Source organism: Doryrhamphus excisus, linkage group LG20, assembly GCF_037039965.1.
Source record: "Doryrhamphus excisus strain RoL-2023G ecotype Guam linkage group LG20, RoL_Dexc_Guam_v1.1, whole genome shotgun sequence".
Lineage (NCBI taxonomy): Eukaryota > Metazoa > Chordata > Actinopteri > Syngnathiformes > Syngnathidae > Doryrhamphus > Doryrhamphus excisus.
In genome coordinates, this window is record NC_136376.1 from 2797216 (window position 1) to 2820497 (window position 23282).

Below are 23282 nucleotides of genomic sequence, written 5' to 3' on the forward strand. Positions count from 1 at the left end.
ATTGGTAATGTAGAATTTCTTACAGCGCCCCCTGTGTGTAGTATACATGCAGTACAACCACTAGTTGATATCCATGCATTACATATTATACGGTAGATGCAGGTACTACGTTTATCCGCAAGAGGCGCTGTCTAAAAAAACACTTCCCAACAAAACCAGCTTCTTTGGCTTTGTTGTTTTGGCTTTTAGAAGGCCGACGAAAACTATCTCCGGAGTAGAAGGACAAAACTCACATAAAACGGCATATGTTTCGAGTGGTTTTATAGATTATTTGCTTTCTATATAGTATATCGTATACATAAATCAGATTTTAATAGACAAAATTTATCGTTCATATTGAGTACGTTCACTATCTCGCTGTAAAGTCCCCGGTATTGTTTTTGTCGGCCCACTAAATGCGTTCCACATGGTAAATTTAATATTTGTTTCACTCTAATGTTAGGAGTAACCACATGATTTTTACTTTAAAAATTCCTAGCCGCCATCATGTTGAAATCCAAAACCTTCGTTAAGAAGACTCGCTCAGGTGGGGTCATGAAAATTGTACGTGAGCATTACCTGAGAGATGATATTTGGTGTGGAAGCGAAGTTTGCAACGAATGTCAGCAGGAATCCAGCGTGCTGCAGAGAGATGCGTGTATTGAGAGCAACTTGTGCTCTTTTCCACATTATCTGATCCCTGACACGAATGTGGTGTTGCATCAGGTGAGAAATTAGAACGAAACTGATTTATCGATGCATGTATCATCAATATGGGGGTATTTGTAAACATCCTTCCATTGTATGTACCATGCATAAACTAGGACGCACGTTATTGAGTATAATTATATTGGAAAAGGCTACCCTTTGTATTTGATCATGTTAATTTGCATTTGAAATTACATATAAAGTTTGTGCATTTTGTTGATATCCCACAGATTGACGTGCTGGAGGATCCTGTGATCCGGAACGTCGTCATCCTTCAGACTGTTCTGCAGGAAGTCCGCCACCGCAGTGCTCCGGTTTATAAACGCCTGAAGGACCTAATACATGAAAAAGAAAGATACTTCTACACCTTTACCAACGAACACCACAGGTAATCATGTCTGCGTCTTGATGATGATGGGGGGAAAAATGTCATTTTTGTAGCATAGAGTTGAAATATTAAAGACAATTATGTCTTCAAGTGGTATGATTATGAGACACAAAACAAAATCATATTTTTTTGGAAAATGAGGTTGGGGAGTGAGTGCTAATATGGGAATCAGGTCAAAATATTATGTAAATGCAGTCAAAATATTCCAAAAAGAACATATCTGTAGATTATTTAAGAAGAAAGTTGAAATATATGGAAAATGTGGAAAAAAATTAAGAGAATAATGTCAAAAAATAATTTTTAAAAGGTCTCAATTTTACAAGAATAAACTTGTGAGATGATGGGGGTAAAAATGTCATTTTTGTAGCATAGAGTTGAAATATTATAGAAAATTATTCAAAATATAGGTCAAAATATTATGTAAATACAGTCAAAATATTCCAAAAAGAACATTTCTGTAGATTAGTTAAGAAGAAAGTTGAAATATATGGAAAATGTGGAAAAAAAATTAAGAGAATAATGTCAAAATATTCAAGTCATAAGATTATGACACACAAAAGAAAATATTTTTTGGAAAAATGAGGTTGGGGAGTGAGTGCTAATATGGGAATCAGGTCAAAATATGATGTAAATACAGTCAAAATATTCCAAAAAGAACATTTCTGTAGATTATTTAAGAAGAAAGTTGAAATAGATGGAAAATGTGAAAAAAATATTACGAGAATAATGTCAAAATATTCAAGTCGTAAGATTATGACACACAAAACTAAATATTTTTTGGAAAAATGAGGATGGGGAGTGAGTGCTAATATGGGAATCAAGTCAAAATATTCCAATAAGAACATTTCTGTCGATTATTTAAGAAGAAAGTTGAAATAGATGGAAAATGTGAATACAATATTAAGAGAATAATGTCAAAATATTCAAGTCGTAAGATTATGAGACATAAAACTAAATATTTTTTGGAAAAATTTGTTTTAGATTGCTAATATGGGAATCGGGTCAAAATATGATGTAAATACAGTCAAAATATTCCAAAAAGAACATTTCTGTAGATTATTTAAAATGAAAGTTGAAATAGATGGAAAATGTAAAAAAAAAGCAATAATTTTAAGAGAATAATGTCAAAATATTAAGAATTTGTAAAAGGTCGCAATTTTACAAGAATAAACTTGTGAGATGATGTGGGGAGGGGTGTCATTTTTGTTGTATAGAGTTGAAATATTAAAGAAAATTATGTTTTCAAGTCATAAGATTATGAGACAAAAAATAGTCATTTTTTGGAAAATGAGGTTGAGGAGTGCTAATATGGAAATCAGGTCAAAATATTATGTAAATACAGTCAAAATATTCCAAAAAGAACATGTCTGTAGATTATATTTAAGATATACTGATATATATATATATAGATGATATTATAGAATATAGATATATAGATTATATTTAAGAAGAAAGTTGAAATAGATGGAAAATGTAAAAAAAAGCAGTAATTTTAAGAGAATAATGTCAAAATATTAAGAATTTGTAAAAGGTCGCAATTTTACAAGAATAAACTTATGAGATGATGGGTGGGAAATATCATTTTTGTAGTATAGAGTTGAAATATTAAAGAAAATGATGTCTTCAAGTCATAATATTATGACATAATAACCACTAAATAACCACGTGTGCCCCACAGAGGATCGATATGGTTCCTGGGGTTCCTGGGGTTCCTGGTTCCTCTTGGGGATGATTGCTGAGATCGTTTTTTTTTTTTAAATTATTATTCCTACAGAGAAACATTCATCGAACGCGAACCGGGCGAGAGCGCCAATGACCGGAATGACCGAGCAATCCGCGTGGCGACCAAATGGTACAGCCAGCACCTGAATAAGTGTGACGCCGATGGTCTTAAGGTGGTGCTTCTGACTAACGACCTCGGTAACAAGCAGAAGGCGGAAGCGACTGGTCTGCTGGCGTATAAATGTAAGCTAGCTTCTCAATTATGGATTTGAATGACGGTCATCTGCTAAAGCGTCATTTGTGCACAGTTGAGGAGTACGTCAGGGGCCTGATCGCAAATCCTGAGCTTGTGGATCGCCTGGCGTTGTCAAACGACGACAAGGTAACGGCGTCCTTTTTAGTCGTATGGATTTTGAAGTCCTCATCCTGATTGGATCTCTTCTGGCCGCCTCAGAATGACATCACCAGCAGTAAAGTGCTATTCCCAGAGCACCTCCCGCTATCCAGGATCCAGGCAGGCATCAAAAGCGGGTCTTTCCTCCAAGGGACCTTCAAGGCAAGCAGGGACAACTACCTGGAGGCCACGGTCTTCATCCAAAAAGACGAGGAAGACGGCACAGAGGTATGCCATTCCGGGGTTTAACACCTTCTGGGGAGTGCCAATATGGGAATTAGGTCAAAATATTCCAAAAAGAACATTTCTGTAAATTATTTAAGAAGAAAGTTGAAATAGATGGAAAATGTAAAAAAAACAACAAAAAAACAGTAATTTTAAGAGAATAATGTCAAAATATTAAGAATTTATTATATAATATTAAGAATTTGTAAAAGCTCACAATTTTACAAGAATAAACTTGTGAGATGATGGGGGGGGGGAATGTCATTTTTCAGGTCAATCAGGTCAAAATATGATGTAAATACAGTCAAAATATTCCAAAAAGAACATTTCTGTAAATTATTTAAGAAGAAAGTTGAAATAGATGGAAAATGTAAAAAAAACAACAAAAAAACAGTAATTTTAAGAGAATAATGTCAAAATATTAAGAATTTATTATATAATATTAAGAATTTGTAAAAGCTCACAATTTTACAAGAATAAACTTGTGAGATGATGGGGGGGAAATGTCATTTTTCAGGTCAATCAGGTCAAAATATGATGTAAATACAGTCAAAATATTCCAAAAAGAACATTTATGTAGATTATTTAAGAAGAAAGTTGAAATAGATGGAAAATGTAAAAAACAACAACAGTAATTTTAAGAGAATAATGTCAAAATATTAAGAATTTGTAAAAGCTTGTGAGATAATGGGGGTAAAATGTCATTTTTGAAGCATAGAGTTGAAATATTAAGAAAATTATCGTAAGATTATGAGACACAAAATAGTAATTTTTTGGAAAATGAGGTTGAGGGAGTGAGTGCTAATATGGGAATGAAGTCAAAATATTCCAAAAAAGAAAATTTCTGTAGATTATTTAAGAAGAAAGTTGAAATAGATGGAAAATGTAAAAAAAAAAAAAAAAACCAAAAAAACAATAATTTTAAGAGAATAATGTCAAAATATTAAGAATTTGTAAAAGCTTGCAATTTAAATTTTTATTAATTAAAAATTGATAAATAAATAATAATTAAACTTGTGAGGTGATGGGTGGGGGAAAATGTCATTTTTGTAGCATAGAGTTGAAATATTAAGAAAATGATCATAAGGTTATGAGATATAGTTATAGTAATTTTTTGGAAAATGAGGTTGGGAAGTGAGTGCTAATATGGGAATCAGCTCAAAATATGATGTATATACAGTCAAAATATTCCAAAAAGAACATTTCTGTAGATCATTTAAGAAGAAAGTTGAAATAGATGGAAAATGTAAAAAAAACCCGGCAATTTTAAAAGAATAATGTCAAAATATTCAAGTCGTAAGATTATGCGACACTAAACAAAATATTTTTTGGAAAAATGAGGTTGGGGAGTGAGTACTAATATGGGAATCAGGTCAAAATATTCCTTGAAACATCTCCATCGCAGGTCCTCATCCAGGGCCTTCAGAACCTCAACAGAGCGGTGCACCAAGACGTGGTGGCGGTGCAGCTGTTGCCTCGCGGCCAGTGGGTGGCGCCGTCCGCCGTCGTGCTGCAGGACGTGGGCTCGGCCAAGGACGACACCACGGAGGAAGAGGAGGACGATGCTGTGAGTAGGAGTTGGAAATGGAGGAGGAGCAACATGATTTTGAAAGTCCATCTTGTGTGTGTGTGTGTGTGTGTGTGTGTGTGTGTGTGCAGCTGAAAGGTTCAGCGGGCGAAGTCGACAGGAAGCCCACCGGCAAAATAGTGGGCATCATCAAGAGGGGCTGGAGGCCCTTTTGTGGCATGCTTAATGTCTCCCAAATCAAAGAGGTACAGTATCTCCTGTTAGCATCCGTTTTATTTATTGTAGCGGCCTGGGAGCCAAGACGTCATTTTTAGTAGAATTTTGTTGACATTTCAAAAAGGAAAAAAATAAATTTTCAAAAACCTGACATGAGGGGAAAAAAGCAAAAGAATGAACAAAGTTGAATTTTAGGTTGGGGATGAAGTTATAAAGTCAAAATATGGGAACAAAGTCAGAATTATGAGAAGAAATGTACGTCATGAAGAAAAGTTGAAATAGATGAAAGTTGAAATCGATGGAAAATGTAAAAAAAAAAAATCTAAAAAAAAACAGCAATTTTTTTTAATTTTGAGATTCATGAGAATAATGTAAAAAATTAAGAATTTGTAAAAGCTCACAATTTTATAAGAATAAACTTTTTTTACAAGAATAAACTTGTGAGATGATGTGGAAAAAATGTTATTTATGTCGCATAGAGTTGAAATATTACAGAAAATGATCATAAGATTATGAGACACAAAACACAATTTTTGGAAAATAAGTTAGATTATTTAAGAAGAAAGTTGAAATAGATGGAAAATGTAAAAAAAAAAACAGCAATTTTAAGAGAATAATGTCAAAATATTAAGAATTTGTAAAAGGCCGCAATTTAACAAAAAATAAACTTGTGAGATGATGGGGAAAAATATCTTTTTTGTAGCATAGAGTTGAAATATTACAAAAAAAGGATATCTTCAAGTCGTAAGATTATGAGACACAAAACAAAATAATATTTTTTTGGAAAATGAGGTTGGGGAGTGAGTGCTAATATGGGATATCAGATCAAAATATTATGTAAATGCAGTCAAAATATTCCAAAAAGAACATTTCTGTAGATTATTTAAGAAGAAAGTTGAAATAGATGGAAAATGTAAAAAAAACCATAAATTTTAAGAGAATAATGTCAAAATATTAAGAATTTGTAATATAATGTAATATAAAATATTTTGGGAAAAACAGCAAAAATGTTAGAAAAAAAATGAAGTACCAAAGTTCATACGAAGGATTATTAAGTCATGTTTTTTTACCTACTGTATTTAACAAATCAGATGCGTATTGTTTTCTTGAAGTATACATAAGTACTTAGCGTATCTCCATGTGTTGCTTTGGAAAGTTTCATCCTTTCCTTCGCTGACACCTCAGATCTTTATTGACTGTTCTTCTCCATACAGTCCACACGCCACCTCTTCACGCCGGCGGACCGCCGCATTCCACGCATTCGCATCGAAACCCGCCAGGCGTCCACGTTGGCAGGCCAGAGGATCATGGTGGCCATCGACGGCTGGCCCAAGGACTCCAGATATCCAAACGTGAGCTCCATTAGCCCCCCCCCCCCTCCTTGGTGAGACGCAATTTGGTGGTGAACCCGTTTTCCCCTGCGTCAGGGTCACTTTGTTCGTAGTTTGGGCACGGCGGGGGAGAAGGACACGGAAGAGGAAGTCCTCCTGCTGGAGCACGATGTTCCTCATCAGACGTTCTCTCAGGCGGTGCTCAGTTTTCTTCCCAAAATGCCGTGGTGCATCAAACCTGAGGTAAGTTGGAACTCAGGGTCCTAATACTTTTGTCTGTGAAGGCGTCTACCGTTGTAGAACCGTTGTCGAACCGTTGTCGAACCGTTGTCGAACCGTTGTCGAACCGTTGTCGAACCGTTGTCGAACCGTTGTCGAACCGTTGTCGAACCGTTGTAGAACCGTTGTCGAACCGTTGTCGAACCGCTGTCGAACCGTTGTCGAACCGTTGTAGAACCGTTGTTGAACCGTTGTCGAACCGTTGTCGAACCGCTGTCGAACCGTTGTCGAACCGTTGTAGAACCGTTGTCGAACCGTTGTCGAACCGCTGTCGAACCGTTGTCGAACCGTTGTAGAACCGTTGTCGAACCGCTGTCGAACCGTTGTGGAACCGTTGTGGGACCGTTGTGGGACCGTTGTCGGACCGTTGTCGAACCGTTGCCGAACCGTTGCCGAACCGCTGCGGAACCGTTGCGGAACCGTTGCGGAACCGTTGTGGAACCGTTGTCGGACCGTTGTCGGACCGTTGTCGGACCGTTGCCGAACCGTTGCCGAACCGTTGCCGAACTGTTGTCGAACCGTTGTAGAACCGTTGCCGAACCGTTGCCGAACCGTTGTCGAACCGTTGTCGAACCGTTGTCGAACCGTTGTAGAACCGTTGTAGAACCGTTGCCGAACCGTTGTCGAACCGTTGTCGAACCGTTGTCGAACCGTTGTCGAACCGTTGTCGAACCGTTGTCGAACCGTTGTCGAACCGTTGTACTGTGCATGCAGGACATGGTGGGCAGGGAGGACCTCAGGCATCTGACGGTCTGCAGCGTGGATCCTCCGGGATGCACGGACATCGATGACGCTCTGCACTGTCGACAGCTGAACAACGGAAACTTTGAGGTACACGCCCACTTACAGGAAATGCAATGCGAGCCCCTTTTCCACCTTCCTCCAGGGACACTAAGACAGATCCCAGCGGTTGGTCAGAATTAGGAGATACGAGTGACCAAGGGTCCAGTGAAGGCAACACCACATGTGGAGTTTGTAGATCATAATTACGACTTTTTTATCTCATAATTTCAACTTTATATCTTGGAATTGACTTTTTATCTCGTAACTATGACGTTATGCTGTAATTTTGACTTTTTATGTCATAATTATGGCTTTTTATTGCGTCTTTTTGACTTTTCCTCTCATAATTTCACTATGTTGTAATTTCAAATTTTTGTCCTAAAATTTCAAGTTTTATCTCAGAATTTTTTTCTTATAATTAAGACTTTTTCTCGTGTTTGTTTTTTATTTCATTCATCATTTCAACTTTTTATGTTGTAATTTTATCTCATAAAATTTGACTATCTTGTAATATTAATTTTTTTTCCTCCAATTTCAACTTTTATCTCAGAATGTTTTTTCTTATAATTTTGACTTTTCATCTCAGAAGACTATCTTGTAATTTCTATTTTTTTTCTTTAAATTTAAACTTTTATCTAAAAATTGACTATGTAATTTGAATTTTTTTCCCTACAATTTCAACTTTTATCTCATAATTATGACTATTTCGGAATTCTTTTCTTAGAATTAAGACATTTTCTCAATAATAATTATAATAATAATAATCATAGTAATTATGATTTCTTTTAAATTTCATTCATCATTTCAAATTTATATGTTGTAATTTTATCTCATGAAATTTGACTTTCAATCATAATTATGACTTTTTAATGTCATTATTTCAACTTTATATCTTGTAATTGACTTTTTATCCCGTAACTATGACGTTATGCCGTAATTTTGACTTTTTATGTCACAATTATGGCTTTTTATCTCGTCATTTTGACTTTTTATGTCACAATTTGACTATGTTTGACTATGAAATTTCAACTTATTTCTCATAATTATGACTATCTCAGAATTCTTTTCTTGTAATTAAGACGAGTTCTTGTGTAATTATGATTTTTAAAATTTCATTCATCATTTCATCTTTTTTTGTGGTAATTTTGTCTAATAAAATTTGCTTTTCAATCATAATCATGACTTGAATGTCGGTGTAAAGTGGATCAGTGAAGCCGATTGTATTGTGTTATGTTTTCCGTAGGTGGGCGTCCACATCGCCGATGTCAGTCACTTCATCAGACCAGGAAACGCTCTGGACAAAGAAGCCGCCAACCGAGGCACAACCGTTTACCTCTGCGGCAAGGTACCACGTTGCGTTTACTGACCACAGACACCGTGTTTTGAGTATGACTAAATAACCACGTGTGTCCCACAGAGGATCGATATGGTTCCTGAGCTGCTGAGCTCCAATCTTTGTTCCCTACGCTCCAACGTGGAGAGGTGAGGACCAAATACATTCCTGTAATAATATCATATAATACTGTATATGTATATTAAAATTTCTATTTTGTTCTGCAAGGCTGGCTTTCTCGTGCATCTGGGAGATGAACCAAGAGGCGGAAGTCCTAAAAACACGCTTCACAAAAAGCGTAATCAACTCCAAGGTAGGACCATCTTTCTGGAGGTATTCCTTTTTATTACCGTATCTCTTATTCAGCTTTTTATTCCTTTTAACCTCTCTGGAATAAACCAGGGGTGTCCAAAGTGTGGCCTGCAGCGGTTTTTTAACTGAAAAAAATGGAACCCAGTTTTTGCCACTGACAGTAAACAAACATTTCAATGGTAAGTGATTAAAAAAAAGTCTAAATTATGAGATAAAGTCGAAATTATGAGATAAATTTAATTTATGAGATAAAGGAAAGTCATAGTTATGAGATAATGCTGAATTTATTAGATAAAATTCCTAATTATGAGAGAAAAAAAATTAAATTATAAGCTAAGAAGTTATACACCCGCCTTTAAATGTTTGGTGATGTTCCCAACATTTTTTGTAATTTTTACTTTTTATCTCATAAATTTTGACTTTTTATTGCATAATTATGACTTTTAACTTCATAATTTGAACAAAAAAATAAAAAATAAATAAAATAAATAAAAAAAAATAAATAAAACAAAATAAATTAAAAATAAAGAACAGAAAAATTGACAAAAATTTGCAGTAATTTTACAAGAATAAAGTCAAAATATTAAGAGAAAAACAGTTGTAATCCAAAGAGAAAGAGTCGTCATTTTACGAGACTAACATAAAATAAATAAAATAAATACAATAAATACAATAATACAATAATAAAATAATAAAAATAATAAAAATAACAAAAATAATAAAAATAATCAAGAAAAATAACATAATTTTAGTAGAATAAAGTTGAAATATGAAGGTCGGAATATTATGAGAAAGTTGTAGTCTTTGGAAAAAAAATTCCAATGTTACAAAAATAAATTCCAAGTATGTGAGTAAAGCTGTAATTATGAGAGGAAAATGAGGTTTGGACACCCCTGATATAAATAAAGCGTGACCCCGGGAGACATATGGATTATGGAATGTATGGGAAAAAATTCCCATAAACATGTTAGGAATTTTGAGTCAAATTTCCCGCGGCCTCCTGCTTCACTGCAGGCATCGCTAACCTACGCGGAGGCCCAGATGAGGATCGATGACACCAGCAAGAAGGACGACATCACCAGTAGCCTGCGTGGCCTCAACAAGCTCGCCAAAATCCTCAAACGAGGAAGGATCGAGAAAGGGTACGATTCCGACCTGCGGGGGGGGGGGTGTCGACGCATAGCAGGAAGACAAAGTGACTGTTTTTGTTGTTCAGGGCGCTGACGCTGTCCTCCCTGGAGGTCCGCTTCCACATGGACAGTGAAACCCACGACCCCATTGAGCTCCAGACCAAAGAGCTTATGTAAGTTTAAAAAAAATAATAATCAAAAATGATATAAATAATGTAAATAATGGCTTCTCTGGGTTGCCAGGGAGACCAACTCCATGGTGGAGGAGTTCATGTTGCTGGCCAACATTTCCGTGGCTCAGAAGATCTACGATGAGTTCTCAGACTGCGCCTTGCTGAGGAAACATCCGGCACCTCCACCATCCAACTACGACATCCTCCTGAAGGCCGCCAAGTCCAAGGTGAGGACTGGAAGCGGAACCTGAAATGTGGGCTTCCGAATGTTTTCCGAACATTTGCTGGACGGTAGCCACGTTTACATGACGCTACCAAAAGAACGATTAGACTCCTGTCTTTCATCAGAAAAATTCTCGTTTGTTTCTACTGTTTTACGTTCTCTAGTAATCAGCAGTAGAACATAGGTAAGTTTCAGGAAAATATTGGTTCCCAACTAGAAAAGGGAGGAAAGCAGCTTTTTGTGAAAAGATACAGTTCAATCTTTCCGAATGGAATCTTTCCTAATGACGTTTCCGAAAGCAATGGTATCCATGGAAAGGAATATTCCAATTGCGTGTCTACATGCGGCACTATAATCCAACAGAATAGTCAACGGGGCATGCCCAGTAAAACGTAAACATCAACATCACGTGATACCGACTTCCTGGAGTTTTTCTTTCACTTGTTGGAATAACTCCGTGGGCGGCACGGCGGTCAAGTGGTTAGCGTGCAGACCTCACAGCTAGGAGACCAGGGTTCAATTCCAACCTCGCTTCCGTATGTTCTCCTAACATTTGCTGCACGATAGCCACGTTTACATGAGGAGTTTTTGTCTTACCGAATGGAATTTTTCCCAATGACTTTTCCGAAAACAATGGTATCCATGGAAAGGAATATTCCAATCGCGTGTCTACATGCGCCGCTATAATCCAACAGAATAGTCTACGGGGCATGCCCAGTAAAACGTAAACATCAACATCACGTGATACCGACTTCCTCGAGTTTTTCTTTCACTTGATGGAATAACTCCGTAATGCCGGTTTTTCGTTTTTTCCAGTCTTGAAATTTAGTTTGGATCAAAAACAAACTTTCCGCAGATTGCTCGCCTCCGTTTTTTTAAATCGAAGAACGTCTCGAGCTGCGTGTTACGTCATATCTCAGCATTCGCTGAAAGAACGGGGTACACCCTGGACTGGTGGCCAGCCAATCACAGGGCACATATAGACAAACAACCATTCACACTCACATTCATAACTATTCATACCACACAGAGGTGGGATTTAACTCGGGTCTCCTAGCTGTGAGGTCTGCGCACTAAACCACTAAAACACCGTGCAGCCCTCCTGTATTTTATCAGAAAAAAAAAGTTTTTACCTTTTTCTGTTACCTTTTTAGTAATCAGCAGTGGAACATAGGTAAGTTTCAGGAAAATATCAGTTCCCAACTAAAAAAAGAGAGCATAACTTTTTTTAAAAAAACCAAAAAAAAAAACGTAAGTACTTTGCGGGTTTTCCGTGCAAAGCCCCAAAATAAAAACTCTTCCCGTGATGGCAGGCCGTGCAGATCCATACCGACTCCGCCAAAGCGCTGGCTGACTCCCTGGAATCCGCCAAAGTGGAAAACTTCCCGTACTTCAACACACTCCTTCGCATCTTGGCCACCCGCTGCATGATGCAGGCCGTCTATTTCTGCTCGGGCATGGACCGGGACTTCCACCATTACGGCTTGGCTTCACCAATCTACACGCACTTCACTTCGCCCATTCGGAGGTTTGGGACGCTGACGCCGAATATTATATTTTTATACATTTTTTATATTATATATTTTTATATTTTTTAAATTCTTCCTGTGCAGGTATGCTGATATTATTGTACACCGCCTGCTGGCTGTGGCCATCGGAGCGGACAGCACCTACCCGGACTTGACGGACAAACATAAACAGTCGGCCTTGTGCAACAACCTCAACTACAGGCACAAAATGTCCCAGTATGCTCAGCGGGCGTCTGTGGCCTTCCATACACAGGTAAGCATTAAATGGCAGTGGTGTACCGGGTAGTACATTACAACATATATCATATTATTCTGATTTTGTATATAATATATATTATATAGGGCGGCACGGCGGTTGAGTGGTTAGCGCGCAGACCTCACTAGCTAAGGAGACCAGGGTTCAATTCCACCCTCGGCCATCTCTGTGTGGAGTTTGCATGTTCTCCCCGTGCATGCGTGGGTTTTCTCCGGGTACTCCGGTTTCCTCCCACATTCCAAAAACATGCTAGGTTAATTGGCAAGTGAGTGTGAATGGTTGTTTGCCCTGTGATTGGCTTTATATTACTATATTATAATATTTTTAAAATAATTAAAATAATTCAGCAAAATATTGCATGGCAAGTTCCTCCATGGCTGCACGATGAGCGAGTGGTTAGCGCGCACGCCACACAGCCAGGAGACCCGAGTTCAATTCCACCCTCGGCCATCTTTGTGTGGAGTTTGCATGTTCTCCCCGTGCATGCGTGGGTTTTCTCCGGGTACTCCGGTTTCCTCCCACATTCCAAAAACATGCTAGGTTAATTGGCGAGTGAGTGTGAATGGTTGTTTGCCCTGTGATTGGCTTTATATTACTATATTATAATATTTTTAAAATAATGTAAATAATTCTGCAAAATATTGCATGGCAAGTTCCTCCATGGCTGCACGATAGCGAGTGGTTAGCGCGCACGCCACACAGCCAGGAGACCCGAGTTCAATTCCACCCTCGGCCATCTCTGTGTGGAGTTTGCATGTTCTCCCCGTGCATGCGTGGGTTTCCTCCCACATGCTAGCTTCATTAGCTTCGACTCCAAATTGTCCGTAGGTATGAATGTGAGTGTGAATGGTTGTTTGTCTATATGTTCCCTGTGATTGGCTGGCCACCAGTCCAGAGTGTATCCCGCCTCTCACCTGAAGACAGCTGGGATAGGCTCCAGCACCCCCCCCCCCGTGAGGGGTAGAAAATATGAATGAATGAATCTTCATACTACATGTTCTTCTTGTAATATTTGGACTTTGTTCCAATAATATTTCTTTAATATTTAACATTCCCAAAGCGGTAGAAAATGAATGAAATCTTCTTACTACATGTTCTTCTTGTAATATTTGGACTTTGTTCCCATAATATTTCTTGAATATTTAACATTCCCAAAGCGGTAGAAAATGAATGAAATATTATATTATATATACATATAATATATATAATATTCATTTTTTTCCCTCACCAAACAATCCTTATATGGCACAGAAGCTACTGCAAAAAAACGCTAGTCCAAGATCCATAAGAGAATCTTTGCTGTTTCTAAAGATGTGTTACAAATATTGTCTATTGGCTCAAAGATTGTCTATTCGCATATAACGGGTGAATGCTGACGTTTTTACTGCATGACTCACGTGGGAGGCGGGACCCGGACTTTGTCGCCAGCCAATCGATGTGTCTCATCCAGTTTTCTGTCTTGGCAGCTGTTCTTCAAAACCAGAGGCATTCTGAGCGAGGATGGGTTCGTCCTCTTCGTGAGGAAGAACGCCATCATCGTCCTCATCCCCAAGTTTGGCCTGGAGGGAACGGTCTTCTTCGACGGCAAAGACAAGAGCGGCATACGCCTTGTTTTTGATGAGGAGGTAATAAAAGATGGACTCTACAGTCGACCGTGATCACTTGGTGGTCTTTCATAGCTTAATTAAAAAACAAATGGTCATTGTGAGGGATGCACGGTGGTCGAGTGGTGAACGCACAGGCCTCACAGCTAGGAGACCCGAGTTCAATCGGCCATCTCTGTGTGGAATTTACATGTTTTCCTCCCACATTCCAAAAACATGCTAGGTTAATTAGCGACTCCAAATTGTCCATAGGTCTGAATGTGAGTGTGAATGGTTGTTTGTCTATATGTGCCCTGTGATTGGCTGGCCACCAGTCCAGGGTGTACCCCGCCTCTTACCTGAAGACAGCTGGGATAGGCTCCAGCACCCTCCGCGAACCTTGTGAGGATAAGCGGTAGAAAATGAATGAATTAATTATTAGAGCTCTCTAGACATGAAATAGCACCCCTATAGTCGCCTTTATACTCAATTACTCAAAATAGTAAAGTTTGAGTTTGCTGAAATAAACTTTCCTCTGCCTTTTGTGCTCTGTGATTGGCTGGCCACCAGTCCAGGGTGTACCCCGCCTCTCGTCCGAAGACAGCTTGGATAGGCTCCAGCACCCCCACGACCATCTTGAGGATAAGCAGTAGAAAATGAATGAATGATTATTGTTTTGTGACTATTGAACAATAAATTATATGTAGTACTCTACACTGGTCACTAGGTGTCAGTAATGTGTAAGTTTTCATGTAATGCGAGTGTAAAGCTGACTATAGGGGTGTTAGTATTCATCTAGAGGGCTCTAATAGTGGTAAAAGCCGTATTGTAGATAACATTTCTATGCTATAACTCTGAAAATATTTGATTTATAAACTAATCCTGATTATTCATTTGTACGTGTAGGCTCCGTCTCTGACTGTAGAGCAGCACACCTTCCATATCTTTGACCGAGTGAAGGTCACCATCAGCCTGGACGACTCCAACATTCAACACCAGAAGATCCGCATGGCTCTCACGGAGCCGGTGGTAAGAACCCATTTGCTTGGAGATGTTTTTTTTTTTTTTTTTTTTAACCAGCATCTTCTTGTGCTCCTTAAGTAACATCTTCTACATTTGCCTTTAAGATTCCTGGCGTGAGCGTTTCAGCCCAAGATGCCGGACCACAAGCCAAGAAACCCAAACTGGATCGCTGATCAAGAACTCTTAATCTTAGATTAATCTTTGGAACATCTAATAAACCTGAAGTGATATCAATACATCAATATTTTATAGTAACATAATCAGTGTGCTGGTAATTTTATTGTAAAGGTTCCCTGCATAGATAAGCTCTATGCCAGGGATGGGCAACCACGTAAAAAAAAAAAATGACCTACTTACTCACGGTGCAACAAAATAACAACACATCCACAGCAAGTTGACATATCCCATCACAATCAACTATAGCTGCTTCGTGGGTAATAAGGAGGTAAGCGCTAAATAAAACTTGTACCTTTTTAAATTACGAGTGCCCACAAAGTATGCTGGGTAGTCCTGTGGCAAATGATCAAACAGACATCAGAAATATGTGGAAAGTCCTCGATCATCAACATGTTTGGCAATCAAGCAAAAATATGAGAGTGCGCCACAAGCTACCCAACATGCTTTGCGTATCACAACGTATCACATTAATCAACTATAGTGCCCACAAAGTATGCTGGGTAGTCCTGTGGCGAATTATCAAACAGATATCAGGAGTATGTGGAAGTCTCTTGTTTTCTTCCTTGATCATCAACATGTTCGGCAATCAAGCAAAAATGTGAGGGGGAGTGCCACAAGCTACCCAGCATGCTTTGCGGCAAGAATATATGGTGTCATGCACATATTTTTTTTGATGCAATAGGTAGGTTACATTGTGTGTTAAGTTGCTTTTTTTTACTATTTCCTGTGCGATTGAAGCGTGCCGCCATGCAAGTCATGTCACCAGCTACAGTTTTGATGTTCAAGGATTAACATACAGCCATTTAGAAACACCCGGTGGACAGAATTATGAGTTTTTAAGTTAACGTATCACATTAATCAACTATAGTGCCCACAAAGTATGCTGGGTAGTCCTGTGGCGAATGATCAAACAGACATCAGGAATATGTGGAAGTCTCTCATTTACTTCCTCGATCATCAACATGTTCGGCAATCAAGCAAAAATATGAGAGTGCGCCACAAGCTAACCAGCATGCTTTGCGGCAAGAATGTATGGGTGTCATGCACATATTTTTTTTGATGCGATAGGTAGGTTACATTGTGTGTCAAGTTGCTTTTTTTGACTATTTCCTGTGCGATAGAAGCGTGCCGCCGTGACATTGCAAGTCATGTTACCAGCTACAGTTTTCGATGTTCAAGGATTAACATACAGCCATTTAGAAACACCCGGTGGACAGAATTAAGACGTTTTGTGGGCCGGCAAGCTGCTATTGTATTTTTACTTTTAATTAATCACTTTTATGACAAGTAAAATGACTGCTATATCCTTGTGGATCCTTTATCGTTTTCTACATACGTTACAGTATGTTGAATCAACAATACGGAGGATATTCAAGTATCAGGAAACAAAAAAAATAACGAACTATATTACTGAAGTGAAAAAAAAACATGTTCTTAATCAGCTAAAAAGCAATAGTGTCCATTTAAATAATCCAGCAACAGTCATCAGTGGCATTCCTTAGTCTTATTTCGAGTGAGGAAAAAAAATAATTAAAAATGTTCAAGACACCTGAATCTTCACAGTTCTTATTGACAGTCAAATGAAAAAAAAAAAAGTGTTAAATACATAAAAATCCATATAGTTTGCTTAAAAACATACAGTACAAGCATGATTGTGTCTGCACCAAATCAAATCGCAAAAAAAAACGAAAAACTTGAAAGTGATTATCCCTTGAAGTGCCATCACCGACATGGTGGATACAGCCAAAATGACATTGAACTTCTCTCTTGACGCCGTGATAACCACGCATGGAAGCTAATTTGATGCCCTAATAAAACACTCCTACCAGTGTAGACAACTGTTGTTAAAAAAAAAAAATAATAATAATAATAAAAACTGCAAGTTGTGGTGCTCCTTCCTGTGGGTTAGACAGTTCAGTGATGAGGATTCCATGCCTGGAACACGAGAAACACCATATCTGTGACCATGTCTTGTTAGAGTGCAGGAAATAACTGCATTCACAACTTCACAAGCGACAGAGAAATACTCTGATCATTAATAAAATAAATTACAACAAAAAACAAAACTTAAATTATATTATGAAAGCAGGAAGTGAACAAATGTAACAATTACTGATTGTAAAAGTACCAGATGGAGGGGTAGGATTTAATAAGCTTTGCTTCTTCCTACTCCTTTTGGACATGTGGAACTGTGAACTGATTATGTGATGCATTCAATTGTAATCTGATGCATGTTCAAATGAAATTAAACCATTATTTATAAATTTAAAAAAACTTTTAAAAAAATTAACTATATTAGGAAAGCAGGAAGTGAACAAATGTAACAGTTACTGATTGTAAAAGTACCAGATGGAGGGGTAGGATTTAATAAGCTTTGCTTCTTCCTACTCCTTTTTGGAACTGTGAATGTGTCATGATGTGCTATATATATCACTATATTGACTGTTACTATGGTACCCATTATGTCATTGGATGCTCATATCACCTTGTACTTCGGTACGTGACAAAAAAAAATTATACACATTTTTAAAACATTAAAATTTTTTGAAAAATTATAAAACAATTGTAAAAAATTATAAAAAATAATGACATTTTTTATTATATTAGGAAAGCAGGAAGTGAACAAATGTAACAGTTACTGATTGTAAAAGTACCAGATGGAGGGGTAGGTTTTAATAAGCTTTGCTTCTTCCTACTCCTTTTGGACATGTGGAACTGGGAACGGATTATGGGATGCATTCAATTGTAATCTGATGCATGTTCAAATGAAATTAAACCATTACTTATAAATTAAAAAAAACTTTAAAAAAATTAACTATATTAGGAAAGCAGGAAGTGAACAAATGTAACAGTTACTGATTGTAAAAGTACCAGATGGAGGGATAGGATTTAATAAGCTTTGCTTCTTCCTACTCCTTTTGGACATGTGGAACCGTGAACTGATTATGTGATGCATTCAATTGTAATCTGATGCATGTTCAAATGAAATTTAAACCATTACCAAATTGTGAGCACCCGAGTGCAAGAATGAAGTGTGCACTAATGTGATGGTAATGGGTAAGCTGGTAATTGGATCTGATGGCAGTACAGTACCTTTATTTTCGAGGTTCTAGTGAGATGGACGGCATCTTCTGGAAGGTTGGAGCTGAAGGATTCTTTCCCGTGAGCCGAGTCCGAGCCGAGTCCGTCGATGAGGCTTCCGGCGCCTGCTGAGGTAGTGTTGTATCCGCTGTCCACCTGCGCACACACAAAAAAACAAAATGTCAATCAATCCCTTTTCGGGGAAAAAAAAACGCTTAGCAATACCGACCTGCATGCTGGAATCGTAACGTATGCTGCTTCCGTCCGCCAGAAGCGACACAAACATCTGAGAGCTTTCTGTGGCGGACACGTTGCCCATTCGAGAACTTGTCAGCTGTCCTGAGACGGCGCCGTTATCCATCTCTTCGTCCTCTTCCTGTTTTCTCTCCATTCTCATTTCCTGTGTTTTGACAGGCTCTATAAATCCTAAACTGGACCTTCCTTGAGAGTGATGGTTTGGATTCAGAGAAGAAGATTGATCCAGATCGATGGAAAGAATAGATGATGACGATGAGTGCGTTAGGTCCTCTCCATCATCATCATTGTCGGGTAGCCGGAGGTTGAAGATGGGCGAGATGAGAGGAGGGGAGGCCCAGCAACGGAAACTGGTCCTGGGCTTGGATCTGGTACGTTGTTGCTGGGGGTCAGAGCGGAGATGGTGCGGAGAACAGCTGCGAATGGGAGAGCAGCCCTCCACGTACGGACTCTTGGCGCAGGAGGGGGGGTCCATGTCCACGGGGACGCCGCAGGGAGTTAAACTGCACACTTGCTTCCACTCGGCTGAGGAAGCTTAAAAAAAAAAATGCAGTAACCTGAGAATTAAAGCAGTATTACATGAAAATACTAATCTACTATCAGAATACTTATTATATTTGATGAGGTTGTTTATTAAAGCAAACAGCTCTGGTATTGGAATTATTGACATATCCGAATTCTGGACTCTGGAATAATTCGTTTTACACTACAGCATACCTGAGTCTGTGGGCGTGCGTGCTGCATTCGCGAGAATAGGCGAAAAAGTGGGAGACCCCGTGCCAGCGGGTGACGACCTATCCGGGAAGAGTGGGCTGGCGATGCTGCCGAGGCTGCAGTCCCGGAAGCGGCCCTGCTGGATGGGACTGGAGGAGAACTGACCCTGCATAGCAGTTCAAAAAGTAGAATCCGATTAGTATTATGAACTACAAAAAAAAAAAAGGGGCTGCACGGTGGTTGAGTGGTTAGCGTGCAGACCCGAGTTCAATTCCACCCTCGGCTATCTCTATGTGGAATATGCATGTTCTCCTCGTCCGGTTTCCACATTTATTTGAGTTGTCACAAAAGGAAAAAAAAAAGTTATGCTCTTTTTTTTTTTTTAGTTGGGAACTGATATTTTCCTGAAACTTACCTACGTTCCACTGCTGATTACAAAAGAACAGAAAAAGGTAAAAACGTTTTTTTCTGATAAAATACGGGACGGCTGCACAGTGATTTAGTGGTTAGTGCGCAGACCTCACAGCTAGGAGACCCGAGTTCAATCCCACCTCTGTGTTATATGAATAGGTATGAATGTGAGTGTGAATGGTTGTTTGTCTATATGTGCCCTGTGATTGCTTGGCCACCAGTCCAGGGTGTACTCTCGCCTGAAGACAGCTGGGATAGGCTCCAGCACCCCCCCACGACCCTTGTGAGGATAGGAAAATTAATGAATGAATGATCATTGTTTTGTGACTATTGAAAAATAAATATGTAGTACTATATACTATATATATGTAATGTTAGCATTCGGCATTCCTAATGCTAATGTGTAAGTTTTCATCTAATGCGAGTGTAAAGCTGACTATAGGGGTGTTAGTTTTTGTCTAGAGCGCTCTAATAGTGGTAAAAGCCATATTGTAGATAACTTTTCTATGCTTTCTATGCTATATATGTGCCCTGTGATTGGCTGGCCACCAGTCCAGGGTGTACCCCGCTCTTGCCCGAAGACAGCTGGGATAGGCTCCAGCACCCTCGCGACCCTTGTGAGGATAAGCGGTAGAAAATTAATGAATTAATGAAATATAAGTCTAAAACCGGATGCACGGCGGTCGAGTGGTTAGCGCGCAGACCTCACAGCTAGCAGACCCGAGTTCAATCCCACCCTCGGCCATCTCTGTGTGGAGTTTGCATGTTCTCCCCGTGCATGCGTGGGTTTTCTCCGGGTACTCCAGTTTCCTCCCACATTCCAAAAACATGCTAGGTTAATTGGCGACTCCAAATTGTCCATAGGTATGAATGTGAGTGTGAATGGTTGTTTGTCTATATGTGCCCTGGGACAGCTGGGATAGGCTCCAGCGACCCTGGAAAATGAATGAATGAACTACAAAAAAAACCATCACCAGCCATCTTTGTTTAACTCACCGTAGGAAGAGTGGGGGCTGTCATAGCGCAAGACAAAGGGGAGGAAAAGGCGGATGAAGTAGCCCCCTCAACGTTGTGTATAGCGTCCTCATCTTGTGTCAGACCTCTCTCTGGGGTCGGCGGACTGGAGTTCTCGGAGCCGCTGGAAGCGCCTCGGCCATCCAGGAAGAGCTTCCGTCTTAAAGAGGAGGAGCTCAGGCTCTCCTGGACCGCATCGCACACGACTTCCTCGTTACGGCAATACTCCCCTAGGAGACGTACGTGGTGAGATAACCTGATGAACCACCTTGGCTGTAACGTAACAATTCAAGGCTTACCGAGAAGCTTCTCCAAATCAAAGGCCACAGGTAACGAGAGGCTGGTCTGACAGGAAACTGCAACAAGATGAGAAAATGTTAATTGGGAAAGGGAAATATTAATAATAAAAATATTTACCTGAGTGTTTTTCTGGCTCCTCAGCGATTGCCGGCGACAGAGGGCCTGAGGATGAGCGACATAAAATGTTAACATGCAGAAAATCTCAAGAGAATATGGAACTTACTTTTTTTATACACGTGAAGAAAGGCTTTCCGGGTGTCTGAGACCGCCCACGGGGAGGGCACGATGGCTTCTTTGGTAAAAAACTGAATGGGACACAGAAATAAATACATACACGTTACATATTGGTAATGGTTTAATTTCATTTGAACATGCATCAGATTACAATTGAATGCATCACATAATCAGTTCACAGTTCCACATGTCCAAAAGGAGTAGGAAGAAGCAAAGCTTATCAAATCCTACTCCTCCATCTGGTACTTTTACAATCAGCAACTGTTACATTTGTTCACTTCCTGCTTTCCTAATATAATGATTTTTTTAAATTATTTTTTAATAATTATTTTATGTTTGATTGTTTTAAATAATTTTTATAAATGTTTAAATTTTTTAAATAATTTTTAAAAAAATTATAATTTTTTTATTTTAGTCACGTACCGAAATACGAGGTGACATGACTATCCAATGACATAATGGGTACCATAGTAAGTGTCAATATAGTGATATATATAGCACATCATGACTGGTTCAAGACTCTTCATCCTTGTATTTAGCAAACATCAACAACTCTTGTTCAAGTATTGAATGACATTTTTAGCTAATTGGCGATTTTTAGCCTTATGCATTATTTTAGCTGTTTGAACATGAACTATATCAGCAAGTTGAAGTATTTGTGATTTTAGAAATAAGGAGTTAGTATGTTCTCTGTAGACGGCATTATGAATTATCCTTACTAAATCTGTTTTTAATGTGTAACTTTTTATACCCGACTGCTGTGCCCCGCTTTTACCCATGTTTTAGCTGTGTATAAGCGAATGAATGTTGTATTTTAATGTATATTTTACTGTGTTGACTTGCTTTTATTCAACGCCATGTTTTTCTGTAAAGCGTCTTTGAGTATTTTGAAAAGCGCTATACAAATAAAATGTATTACTATTATTATCATCATCCTTACTACCCTTTTTTGCAGTATTGAATATTAAACTACTGAAGGTAATTTCTGAAGAAACTGTATGTGAACGTTGAAGAGCAAAAGAGCGAATGTCCTGGATGATTTGTCTGACAAAATGGCGGATATAGTATCTCCATTCATTTTCAATGGAAAACTCGTCAATGCAAATGCGAAACTGCTTTGAACCGGTTCAGAAATATGAACAAAAAGGTTTCAATCATAACATACCTGTTCTATGGCAGTCTGGCGCTTTTCTTCTGTATCGGAATCTGCCCTTTAAGATGTAAATAAAACAATGACATAATGCACTCAAGGTTCCTAGATGACACCCACTTATGGAGTAAAATGGCTGGGATTACTTCAGGTACCTTGTCTGGCTGAGGAAAAATGATTGTCTCTGGATTTCTTCTTGGTCTATGTCCACTGGGAGTAGACTGGCCATTTCTTCAATAGACCAGTTAAACTTGGGGGGAGTCTATGATAAGAGTATTGTAAGTAATACAAAAAAAGCATTAAAGATGATGTATGTAAATGTTTGTCAACTTACAGCTTTACAGGTCTTGGACTTGAACGCGGAAGGACTCGGCACCAAGGGTTCCCGCAAGTGGCGGTAGTCATTGGGACTCTCAAAGGGGTTTCGTACCGATGGTCTACCTGGAGTGATATGGATCTTTGTGTGGTCCCCCATCTTTAACACGAAACACAATATTGTAAGCAAAATTGAAAATTAAAGTACATATAAGACGATTTTAGTATTTTTTAAAGGCTGCAATGGCTTCTTGTTTGTCATTTTAACCATCGACGCTGCTCGCCTTTACGTAAAAGAAGCCATTTTACTTCCAAAACCGATATATGTGTTAATAAATATTCCGTATTTCGTACTTACAACATAGATGATCGAGTATTTTTGATGCCGAAGCGACAAACAGCAGCTAATAAGTGAAGAATGAGCCCCAAGTCAGGCGTCTGTGGAGGTTTATTTCAATTTCACCCTCACTTCGCCTGCAGCCAATAGAAATCCTTCCGGAAGTTTATGCCAGCCAA

At 38.8% G+C, this 23282-nt stretch overlaps 2 protein-coding genes across 2 annotated transcripts; one reads left to right on the top strand and one right to left on the bottom strand.

Annotated features, from left to right (window-relative positions):
- Nucleotides 1–358: 358 nt before the first annotated feature.
- Nucleotides 359–17260, top strand: dis3 (DIS3 exosome endoribonuclease and 3'-5' exoribonuclease). The gene is made up of 21 exons (XM_058058501.2): nt 359–705; nt 918–1075; nt 2850–3040; nt 3106–3179; nt 3252–3419; nt 4822–4983; nt 5076–5189; nt 6375–6512; nt 6588–6734; nt 7485–7601; nt 8797–8898; nt 8971–9035; nt 9115–9199; nt 10213–10340; nt 10415–10501; nt 10572–10728; nt 12038–12252; nt 12338–12506; nt 13976–14134; nt 14999–15121; nt 15220–17260. Exons 1-21 carry the CDS (start codon nt 487–489, stop codon nt 15286–15288), a joined length of 2847 nt encoding a protein of 948 aa, XP_057914484.2. The 5' UTR covers nt 359–486; the 3' UTR covers nt 15289–17260.
- Nucleotides 16661–23279, bottom strand: bora (bora aurora kinase A activator). Its single transcript, XM_078787331.1, has 12 exons — nt 23125–23279; nt 22786–22926; nt 22607–22713; nt 22467–22512; nt 21291–21372; nt 21185–21229; nt 21067–21123; nt 20750–20997; nt 19346–19508; nt 18603–19153; nt 18386–18529; nt 16661–17227 (listed from the first exon to the last, which is right to left on the bottom strand). Exons 2-12 carry the CDS (start codon nt 22924–22926, stop codon nt 17207–17209), a joined length of 1605 nt encoding a protein of 534 aa, XP_078643457.1. The 5' UTR covers nt 23125–23279; the 3' UTR covers nt 16661–17206.
- Nucleotides 23280–23282: the final 3 nt, after the last annotated feature.